General features: G+C 44.5%; 1 protein-coding gene across 1 annotated transcript; it reads left to right on the plus strand.

The window, feature by feature from the left end:
- The first annotated feature begins 5,011 nt into the window (after positions 1 to 5,011).
- KCNV2 (potassium voltage-gated channel modifier subfamily V member 2) lies at positions 5,012 to 11,992 on the plus strand. Its single transcript, XM_009502789.2, has 2 exons — positions 5,012 to 6,591; positions 11,038 to 11,992. The coding sequence occupies exons 1-2, from the start codon at positions 5,152 to 5,154 to the stop codon at positions 11,311 to 11,313; spliced, it is 1,716 nt and encodes a 571-aa protein (XP_009501084.1). The 5' UTR covers positions 5,012 to 5,151; the 3' UTR covers positions 11,314 to 11,992.
- Positions 11,993 to 12,279: the final 287 nt, after the last annotated feature.

Here is a 12,279-nt window from a genome sequence, read left to right on the forward strand (position 1 = left end):
ACACAGCAGTGCAGTGTAGGGTGGGACAACCACCTCCCTCGACCAGCTGTCTATGCTGTGCTTGATGCACCCCAAGACACAGTTGACCCTTTTGGCTGCCAGGGCACATTGTTGACTCATATTCAACTTGTCAACAACCCAAACCCACAGATGTCTTTCCATGGGGCTGCTCTCCAGCCTCTCATCCCCCAGTTTGTACATATAACCAGGATTACCCCATCCCAGGTGGAGAATCTGGCACTTGCTTTTGTTAAATTTCATATGGTTGGTGATTGCCCAGCTCTCTTGTCTATTCGGATCTCTCTGTAAGGCCTCCCTATCCTGGAGGGAGTCCACCACTCCTCATAGTTTACTCTTATTGGCAAACACACTTCATGTACATTTGATTCCTGCATCAGATCATTTATAAAAACATTGAAGAGCACTAGCCCTGAAATCAAGCCCTGGGGAACCCCACTAGTGACTGGCCACCAGCCTAGATGTAACCCCATTTACTATACCTCTTTGAGCCCAACCCATCAGCCAATTGCTCACCCACAGTATTATGGACTTGTCTAGCTGTGTGCTTGATATTATGTCCATTTTACCAGTGATGAGTGGTAGCCCTCAGGGGTCTGTACTGGGACCAGTGCTGTTTAGCATTTTCATCAATGACTTAGACAGCAGGACCGTGTCCATCCTTAGCAAGTTTGCAGATGACACCAAGCTGAATGGTGCAGTTGACACACCAGAGAGGTGGGGTGTTATCCGAAGAGACCTGGACAAACTGGAGAGGTGGGCCTGTGAGAACCTCATGAGGTTCAACAAGGCCAAGTGTAAGGTCCTGCACCAGGGGTGGGACAACCCCTGATATCAATACAGGCTAGAAGGGATTGAGAATAGCACTGCAGAGAAGGACTTGGGGATACTGGCGGATGAAAAGCTGGACATGAGCCAACAATGTGCGCTCACAGCCCAGAAGGCCAACCATATCCTGGGCTGCATAAAAAGAAGTGTGGCCAGCAGGTCGACAGAGGTGATTCTGCCCCTCTACTCTGCTCTGGTGAGACCCCACCTGCAGTGCTGCGTCCAGCTCTGGGGCCCTCAGCACAAGAAGGACATGGGACTGTTGGAGTGGGTCCAGAGGAGGGCCACAAAAATGCTCTGAGGGCTGGCGCACCTCTCCTATGAGGAAAGGCTGAGAGAGTTGGGGTTGTTCAACCTGGAGAAGAGAAGGCTGTGGGGGAGCCCTTATTGCAGCATTTCAGTACTTAAAGGGGGACTATAGGAAGGATGGGGGCAATCTCTTCGGCAAGCCCTGTTGTGACAGGACAAGGGGTTATGGTTTTAAACTAAAGGAGGGTAGGTTTATACTGGATATAAGGAAAAAAATTTTTACAGTGAGGGTGGTGAAGCGCTGGAACAGGTTGCCCAGAGAGGTTGTTGAGGGCCCACCCCTAGAGACATTCAAGGTCAGAATGGATGGGGCTCTGAGAAACCTGACCTAGTTAAGGATGTCCTTGCCCATGGCAGGGAGTTTGTACCAGATAATCTCTAAAGGACTCTTCCAACCCAAACCATTCTATGACTCTGTGATTCTATGATTCTAAGGATACTGTGAGAGAAAGTATCAAAAGCTTTGCTAAAATAATAAAAAAACCCATATCTAATGTCTTCCCTTGGTCGACCAGATGGGTGGCCTTGTCATAAAAAGGAAATTAAGTTGGTTAAACAGGACTTTACCCTTGTAAACCTGTGCTGGCTATGACCAATGGCTGCACTGTTTCTCAAGTGTTTTTCAATAACTCTTAGAATAACCTTGTCCATAATTTTACCAGGCACTGAAGTGAGACCAACAGGCCTGTAATTACCAGGGTCATCCTTCTTACCTTTCTTAAAAATTGGGACAACATTTGCCAGCTTCCTGTCAACAGGAACCTCTCCAGACTCCCAAGACTCTTGAGTCCCATGATGATGTCTACCAGCTCTTTCAGTACCCTGGGATGAATCCCATTGGGCCCCACAGACTTAGGTGCATCCAGTTGGAGCAGCAAGTCTTGAAGAAGTTCAGAGTTGGCTGGGAGTTTATCATTCCCCCAGTCATAGTCTTCCAACAGAGGGCTCCAGGGGCCCCGGGGCCCATCATCGGTGTTGAAGACAGAGGTGAAGAAGGCATTAAACTTCTCTGCTTTGTCTATGTTCCTATTTGTGAGGTGACCAACTTCATCAAGTCATGGTCCAATGTTATATCTGATCCTCCTTGTGATGTTAACATATTTTAAAAAGCCCTTTTTGTTGTCCTTCACAGTGCTGGCCAGCTTGAATTCTAACTGAGCTTTGGCTACATTAATTTTCTCCCTACAGTGGTGATCATTATCTCTGCAGTCCTCCCGTGTCACCTGTTCTTGCTTCCAGTATCTGTACACTTTCCTTTTATGCCTAAGTTCTAGAATAAGATCCCTGCTCAGCAAGCCAGCCTTCTGCCTCACTTGCTTGACTTCTGACACTTGGAATTGTCTGCTCCTGCACTCTTAAGAGATGGCTCTTAAAAAGTGACCAGCATTCATGGAGCCCAATACCTTCAAAAGAAGATTGCCTGGGAACCTTACTAACTAGCTCCTTCAGCAGCTCACAGTCTGCTCTTCCCCAAACAAGATGTTATGGAATTCTTATTAATGACACTTCTGAAGAAAAGCAGCACATCAAATAAGGTAGCTAAGGAAAAAAAATTAGGGGACAAAGGTATTTTCTGGTCACTTCATTTTCTTATCTATCTAGGCTGAGTCTAGCAGCTCAGAACGAAGTCTCACCCCAAAGTACAGAACATACATAAAGCTTTTTTTTTTAACCATTTTGTTAGTTAAAGGCAAGTGTGAGCAGTGTACCAGGCACCTGAGAGCTATGTTCCCAAGAATATCTAGGCCAAAGCATTTAGTCTGAGCAGAAATGAAGCTAGTGATCTTTCATGCTTTGCTTAGTAGTGACGTCCAAGATCTTAGTCCAGGTACATGAGAGTCATTAATTTTACCCTATAGAAGCTCCTGCTACTGCAGTATGGTATGACAAAGGATCTCTCGAGTAGTAAGCAATAAGCCTCACTGGATCGTTCTCAGAAATGAGACCAGGAAGCCTGACAAAAACCAAAGTCAACGGATACAACAGAGACTGACAAGAGGAATGTGGTTATAGTCTAGTCTGAATCTTGATTAAGAAAAAGTCAAGAATTTTCAGTAATAAAATGATGGCATTGCAGGCTACTTTTTTTCCTATGTCTGAATTAGTTTGCTTAGGAGAAAGAAACAGCCTTGAAATTGGACATTAATTTGCATTAAGGTTGCTAACAAAGGACTCATCATAACATGGTTTAATGTTCAAAGCAAACTGCAAAGCAGATTGGTATCTGTAATAAGGCATGAATAATCACTCTTAATAGGGGTCTTGTCTTTTTTGCATCAAGAAAGAGAATGGGCAGTGGAGACAAATTCATGAAGCAAAACACTTTCAAGTGCAGCTAAATATGAATTGCCAATAATCCAGGCCTTAAACAGTGTGACCTGAATAAACCTTCAGTTTCAGTTAGTTCAGAAACTATTCAGTGGGATGCACCCAGCAGGATGCAGCCTGGGAACGAAAGTACTGCAAAATGCTCAGCTATGATGTCTTCCTGTTTTTCAAGAGCTAGTAAGTATAAAAGCTACAACTGGGGTTGGGGAAAAGGGGAAAAAGAAGAGGTTATTCTCTCAGCAACAGCAACTGCTTCACATGGGACACCACCAAAACAACAGTGTTGGTGTTTGCAAGTGCAAGACCATCAGAATAATGACACAAGAACAGGAGCTTGAGGACAACAAAGAAAAATACTGCTTCAGGGGCTGTAGGATACCCTGTCCCAGCAGCTGGTGTGAAAGGGTAGAGAGCTGTGAGTGGACGGCAGGCTACAGGATTGCAGATGAAGGCCTTCCAGACCAGCGAGGGTGTTGCCAAAGCTAGCAGTTTTCTAGTGCTTTGTCCCTTCCTGCACCAGCCTGGGTACAGGTGGAATAATGAGCTGGTGTTAAGCTGTAACTCAGGGACTAAGAGCATGCCAAAGGAGCCATCCCTCAGTTGTGTGTATCCTCTGCTTTACAGGAGCTCTAGCTCAGCTGAAGGGCTCCCTGTGACAATGGGAAGTAACCTGGCTTTCAGTATGCTCATTTTTACTGGAGATGCTTGCACCAGCTCAGCCAGAGCTGAGGATGAAACCTCCATCAAAACAAAGAGAAAGCATCTCTCCTGTCCTGCTAGGTACCCAGTGCAGCCTTATGCTGTTAAATATTCTCTGCAAGAGAAACAAGAGGGGATTTATTCTGTTTCTCAGCAGCTCATGAAGAGTTTGAAGTGGTGTGCTGGAAACCCCTGTGCACCCTGACCTTCACTTCCACTGTGTCCAGAGTAGCATGAGACCTGCATTTCCAGAGCACAACCAAAGCTTCAGACACAGACTGTGACTTTCCTTAGCCCTTAACCAGATGGAGGTATTCTAACTACAAATAATAAGGGACGACTTTTATTTGCTTACATTTGGAAAACATTTTAAGAGCTACTGTAGTGAATTCCTACCCATTATCTGCATATCAATTATTCATTGTTTTCATTAAGGAAAACCAAGACATGTTATACTCATGTAGATGAAAGAAATTTGTAACGTTCTTTCTTTCTCCACCCCCCCCCCCGCCCCTCATTCATTTTCATTTTGAGATTATTCTTAATCCATATATACTTGAATTAGGAAAATGTATGTTTTGTATTAGCAGTAAAACTTTAGGGTTTTTTTCCCCTACTGATTTTTCATAGATTTATGGATCCATAATCATTCACGTCACAGCCTGAGGGAGATGAGGCTGGAACAGGATAATAGCCCTTAAATCCCCTTCTCTAAGCGCTCAGATCTTTCCTGTCAGCAAGATAAAAACGGTCAACAGCAGTCTTCATATGCCTATATCCCACACGGAGCTTTCACAACAACTGAAGTGGTGGCTGGCAGAGAGAAAAATGCAGAAACTTTGCTGTGTGTGATACTACCGGGGTAAAGAGAGAAGAAAACAGGATTGTCAGCCTTTGTAGTGTTGGAAAGGACTGGTGTTAATTCCTTGATCAGGTGAATGCAAAGGGAGAAGACTAAGGAAAAATAGTATGTTGCAGTTTAACATGCAGCAACAGTTTCCTTTCCTAAAACAAAAAGCCAGAGAGAGGGGAGCACCAAATGTCCTCCCGCAGACTGAAAAGAGGAAGGATACTGAAGGCATCCATGTAGACAAGCAGAGTGGCTTTTCTGCTACCACTCCGTTGAACTCCCAGCCCCTACTGCTCCTGGGACCTGAGGGGAACTACAACTACTATGTGGACGATGAAGATGAAGAAGAGGAAGAGAAAGAACTAGGAAAATGGCAAAGTGGAGACACGTTTGAGGGAGAAAAAAAGCTGTTGTCATCCATTCCTTGCTCCCCTGCCCTTTCCTCTGGAGTCCCAGCCACAGCTTCCACTTCGTCTGTGCTGAACATCAATGTTGGTGGCCAAAGCTACCGCCTCACCTACCAGGCAGTGGCCATCTATCCCAAGACCCGCCTGGGCCGCCTGGCTACCTCCACTGACCGTCGCTGCCAGCTGGGCCTGTGCGATGACTATGCTGCCCAGGTAGATGAGTATTTCTTTGACCGGGACCCAGCTGTCTTCCAGCTGGTGTACAACTTCTATGCCTCAGGGGTGCTACGTGTGCGGGACGAGCTGTGCCCCCGTAGCTTCCTCGAGGAGCTGAGCTACTGGGGAGTGCGGCTCAAATATACACCTCGCTGTTGCCGCATCTGCTTTGAGGAGCGCCGTGATGAGCTCAGTGAGCAGCTGAAAGTCCAGCGTGAGCTGCGCTCCCAGGCAGAGGCTCAGGAGAACGAGCAGCTCTTTCACCACATGCGATACTATGGTCCCCAGCGCTGGCGCCTCTGGAACCTCATGGAGAAGCCCTTCTCTTCTGTCACTGCCAAGGTGATGGCAGTGGCCTCCAGCTTCTTTGTGCTCATCTCAGTGGTGGCCCTGGCACTCAACACAGTGGAAGAGATGCAGCAGGTAGACCGGAAAAGTGGGGAGAGCCGGCCTGTCTTGGAGCACATAGAGACCCTGTGCATTGCGTTCTTCACACTGGAGTACCTGCTGCGCTTGGTCTCTACCCCAGACCTGCGCCGCTTTGCCAGCAGCGCCCTCAATGCGGTAGACCTCATCGCCATCCTGCCCCTTTACCTGCAGCTGCTGCTCGAATGCTTTGCTGATGATGACCAGCCCCGAGGCCGGGGCTCTCAGCATGAGCATGATATTGAGAAGGTGGGACGGGTGGGCAAGGTGGGACAAGTGCTTCGCATCATGCGCCTCATGCGCATCTTCCGCATCCTCAAGCTGGCCCGCCACTCCACAGGGCTGCGTGCCTTCGGCTTTACCTTGCGCCAGTGCTACCAGCAGGTGGGCTGCCTTTTGCTCTTCATTGCCATGGGCATCTTCGCCTTCTCTGCCATGGTCTACACAGTGGAGCACGATGTCTCCAGTACCAACTTCACCAGCATCCCCCATGCTTGGTGGTGGGCTGCCGTAAGTAAACACATCTCATCCTGCTGGGTGGCCAGAGACCCTTCCTCCCTTCCCCTCCCTTTCCTTGCTAGAGTCACTGACAGTCTTGAAAACAGCAGGCTCGGATCAGTGAACATCTGCTCTGAATTCTAAGCTTACAGGACATATGCAGTCACTCACGCACACATACACATGCAGTCATTCACCTCTGTTGTAAGCTTGAATCAAGGTTTACTCAGGCAGTATCTGTTGAAATTCCTGTCTGACCAAACATAGACAGTACATGCACTTCCAAAGAAGAAGTGGGCAAAGAGACAGGAAAGAAAAGCATTTCCCCATTTAGCCCCATTATCAGTGTTGCCAAAAAAGAAAAGGTGGGGAGGGGGGGGGGGAAGCTTGCATCACGCTAGCTGGTTGCAGGTGGTTTTCATTCACAGGATTTTCATTCTTGTTCTTTTTGAAGAGTTACTGTGACCTGTCATACAACTGCAAGTTCATAAGACATAGTTTATTAGCTATAGTCTGGTCACTCAAACTTGCAAAGCCAAAGCTGTCCCAGAGCTCTGACCATTAAAAATGCATTAGGACCAACAGTTGTTTTACACAAGAGATGGTGTTGTTTGTTAGGTAGCACATCTAAGGTGCATGCCTGCACACACACAAAACATTGACAGTTATGTATACCATGCCAGACTTGCAGAGGAATAAACACAAACCAAGCAGAATGGCTCAAGGGGTTGATAATGGGATAAACCGCCTTACACATCTAGGTCACTGGTTTGAAACCCACACCAGTCAGCACTGAGAGCTGGTTAATGTCACCTTGAATCTTCTTTTCAACCTCTGCCAGAAAGTGTGATTTTAGTCCCATCCTAAGCATTTGGAATGAGGGTAACTGGCTGAGTGTCAGGTGACAAGCCTCAGAAATGGAGACAGAATGACCATATTTCTAGACACGGCCACTGTATTAGTGCAGTGGATAGGCATTTGGGCACATGTCCTTGAGAGGTCTGAACTCTCACTGACCTGTACTATACTGTATTATGTAGAAGGGTGTTTCTGAGGCAACATTTTCCAGGCTGTTGGGTTCACATCTTCCAGGGGCATGAAGGTTTAGCCAGGAACGCACAGCTGTGAGGGTTTAAAGTCCTTCACCTTGCTTAAATGCCTCTTGGCTCTGGCAAAGTCCTGACAGAACTGTTCCAGCATCCCAAACTCAGAATTCAATTCTAAAGGATTCACAAAGCAGTTCAACTCCAGACTGGGATTGCATTAACACCCACAGACAGATATACCTTCACTTATAGAAGGCTAACCAATACTTCTCAAACTATTGTGAGGTCAAAATGATAGTTACATCCTTCAAAGTCAGCTATGAAGACAAAGGAAACACTTCAGATTTATCAAGACTAGCAGACAATGGAGAGGGAGCTGCAGGCTGTAAATATGTGTTTAACAGATAATCATGCGCAAGTATGGCAGTGACACAATTACAATTTTTAAAGCAATGTTTTAGCAGGGAGTGGGGTGGTTTTATCGAGGGCCCTGGGGAGAAGGGGAAGTTGATCCCTGCCTGTGCTGCTGCCTGCAGCATTTCAGAGCTGGAGAACAAGAGCTCTGTTATGCTCCAGAAGATGTGCGTATCTACAGCAGCCTGGATCAAATCAGAGGGTAGTTAGACGTTGCAGGTGCTGAGAGAAGGCAAAGGGCCCATATCTTCTGTGTCCATAACTCTAAGGCTTGTTCTAGTCTGTCATCACGTACATTTTCTTTTGCAGCAGCTGATGCTGGCCTCCACAATCCATGTTTAAGGCAAGGCCCCGGGAGCACTTCTGACCCCTGGGTCTCGCTATGGGGCTGGCTATGTCTCAGTCTCCTCCCTGGGGAAGGAAGTCCATGCAAATGGACTGGAAAAGAGTCAGAAGATCTTCTCATGGTGGTTGTTCAGTATAGGCACTGGGTACCCTAGCTGCTTATGGGGCCCGCAGGATAGCAACCCAGCCCGTCCAAGGTCACTTCTCCTTGCCAGCAGCCCAGGCAGCCCATGGCTTGCAATTCTGGTTCAGCGACGGCTGATGAGATGTGGTGGTTTGCCCTACATATGTTTGTAGTGATTCAGCACATGGCAGAAAAACTGGCCCCACAGGCACACATAGGCATTTACATACGTACATGCATACGTACATGTGCTGAACACCCTTTAAGCTGGGGTGTGGGAAGGAGGGAAAAAAATCCGTGAATAAAGGGTGCCTTAGTGTGACATTCAGAAGTGATCTTTAAGTGATACACAGAGGTTATGAAAAAATTTGTGCTTCATACATTACTAGAATAAGGACATTAGCCTTATATTTTATTTTATGAACATGCTGAATATATGCAAACTCTATAGGACTAATTTCTGCAAGCCGGTGACACCATAATCATTTAAATACTCCTAAGAAACCTGTATGACTATGACCGTGAAAAAGATCAATTTAGCTGAGCAAGTGTCTCCAAAAGAGGAGCTGTAGCACGCACTTCGCAATTCCAAGGCATAAAACTCTTTTTAAAGCCTATCTATTCCTTAGGAGTGAAGATTAAGATATTCAGTCACTTAACTTTCATTAAAATCCAACACTGTTCACAGTCTCACACACACAGGAGGAGAAGTATCCCCCCCAGACTGTCACAGGCAATGTAGAAGACTGTGCCAGTGGAACAGAACCTTATCACAGGATAATGGTTTTGTCCTGGCTGGTAGAGATAAACATCTTGCCATCATCTCAGTATTTATTTTTGGAGATATTTATCCTGTATTATCATTCAAATCCAGTGACTTAATTTCCATTAAACCAAGTGACTAATCCTTTTTATTCCACAGGAAGCACCAGGTGTATCCTACAAATGTGCTTACCCACTGCTGTCTCATGTACCCTAATGCTTTCTTCATCTGAAATAACATTTTATTTAGCATGTTAGAGGATGGCAGGCTGCACACCATGACCTTCCAAAGACTTATTTCAGTGCTAAACCCACAAGGGCATTATAGCGAAAGACCTAGTGCTTGTGGCATATTTCTGCCAAAGTTTTAGGTTACTGATTCACAAATAAACACAGTGTGTTGAGATACTGTGAAAAAAAAAAAAAACAGAAATAAAGTTAATTGGCTGAAAAAAATCCTTTCACAGACTAGGATGTCCAGATGGCAAAAGCCTGCAAGATTTACCCGCCAGAGAAAAATAAGTTATGGTTACTAAATGTAAAAATTATGAACAATCAAGATGTGTGCAGTGGAAGTATATAAATCACATGTAGCTTCCCCATAAAAAAAACATCCATGAATTTCTGAAACTAAGTTTTACAATCAAGATATTGCAATACCTGGTATAGTATCCGGTCCATAGGAAACACGGTTCCTTCATATATCCACAGGATAAAAAGAGAAAATATTGATGATTGAGAACAAAAGAAGTCTGTGAAACTGACAGACAATGTGATGGCAAAATGTACAGATTTGTATAAAATGAATATACTAAATGCCACCATTCCCACAAAACAAACAAACAAACAAAACAAACCAAAAAACACCCCACCTTTTAAACAACCCCAAACCCTTCCTCAAAGGGGAATTCAGCAAAAAATTCACACCTGTGCTCCTTTCAGCTAAAACAAACAAGAATATTCCCTACTGAAGACACACATACACCTTCCTTTTGTAACCTCTGATACACAACTGAGCAGGAAGATAAAAACATTTAGCACTATAAATATATATGTTGCAAGCATACACTGTGAGCAAAAACTTGCAGACAACAGAGAAAGATATTTATTTTTTCCACAGCTCCTGGTAGATATGTAGCCATTAAAGAGGATTTTATCTAGAAACTTCTAAGTCCTGGGTCACTTCTCCCTATAGCACAAACATTATAAAAATATATTTCACAATTAGCTGAAGCTTTTAATGTGTTTTTCATTAGTTCCTAAAACATATATGACAAATGAAGGTAATACTCAAAATACAACCCGCAGAATAAGTCCCAGAACACCAGGTTCTATAAGCACACTGGATTTAGAGACAGGGCATCTGTTCCAAGGGGCCCAAGGAGGGAGCAGGGCTGCAGTTATCACTGGATTTGTGCAGTCAGGGAGCAATCTCTATCCTCTCACCGCAAACAAACAAACAAACCCGCCTTCTGGACAGGCTGGTGTGGAAATTGCTTGGAAATTCCCTCTGCAGGACAAAGCTTTTAGAAATCCTCCTGAATGGTGTCAAACTGTGCTGTTGCTTTTCTTTACTGCATGAGAGGAATTTTTTTAAATTAGGGATTTTTGCATAAGATGGACAGTGCAGAAGAAAAGGCAGCAGAGAGTACTTCAGATTTATGATGCAAAGTGCAAAAACACTACCTTTAAAATTGCTCCTGATCCCTGAACATATATTTGCATGTTTCCTCTCAGCTAATAAGCTGAATGTTGGTTTGCCTGTAGGTCAGCATCTCTACGGTGGGATATGGAGACATGTGTCCAGAAACTCACCTTGGCCGCCTGTTTGCTTTCCTCTGCATTGCATTTGGAATAATCCTGAACGGCATGCCCATCTCCATTCTCTACAACAAATTCTCAGACTATTACAGCAAGCTGAAGGCCTATGAGTACACGGCTCTCAAGAAAGAAAGGGGGAAGGTGGACTTCACACGGAGAGCCATGAAGAAAATATCTGAATGCTGTGGAGAAGGTGCAACCCACCCCTTGTCACAGCAGTGATACAGTTTCTGCTTTGATTATTGGGAGGGAACTGAGAAACTGAAGGAGAAAGAAGAAAAACAGATCAGCCAAGCTAACTGAAGATAAACTGAAAAGGCCAAAAGTAGAGGGTGAAATTTGTTTTGAAGAGGATTGCTTTCAAAAGAAAAAAGGCTTGGATTACAACAACAGGGGGATTTTTTGTTTGTTTGTTGTTTTTTTTTTTTCTTTGCTAGGCTGTGAGCAGCACTTAAGGGCTCATCAACTATCTGGAATAACGTTCTTTAGATTAACCACCCAGAAACTTTGAATTAGACCCACATGAAGGTGTAAACACCTGCTGCTGATTAGACCCACAATAAAGACCCACCATAATCAAACCAAAGGAAAACAAATTGCTTGCGTTAAGTGTCAGCCACCTCACTGCTGTCAGGGCAGTCTCAAAAATTAACAAACAGAATACCCAATATACTGACTGCATTGCTGAAATTGGTTTTGTACCAGCTTTCAAAATCATGAAAACAGCCTAGAGCGTTTAACTGAATATTAGCAGCATCTATACTCCTTAAGCTTTCAGCTTCTCTTTCAACTGTCAGCTATATTTCACTGTTCCAGTTTTATTTTTCAAACGCAGCCCTGCAAATGATTCCAATTTCATACCTAGGCAAGCAACACACTGCTTTTAGTATTCTGCCCCCTGCCCCCCTCCATAATCATCTTTCATTATGCCAAGAACTAGTGAAGAAGTCTGGAGTCTGAATTGGTAAATGTCATAGATCAATTTTGAAAACATTTCCAAAACAAAATCTTCCTTAGGTATAGGATTAAGTGATCAACCACATTTATTTTAGAGCATTTAATGCATCTACTTATTGAATTGTTAGAATAATAATAGGCCTGTCAAGGGACATAAGTGTTAAAGCAGCATTTAAAAAAAAATAGTTAAATGAAACATGTAATGGATAATATCTCATAAAAACGTCTCAT

This window comes from Phalacrocorax carbo, chromosome Z (assembly GCF_963921805.1).
Source record: "Phalacrocorax carbo chromosome Z, bPhaCar2.1, whole genome shotgun sequence".
NCBI lineage: Eukaryota > Metazoa > Chordata > Aves > Suliformes > Phalacrocoracidae > Phalacrocorax > Phalacrocorax carbo.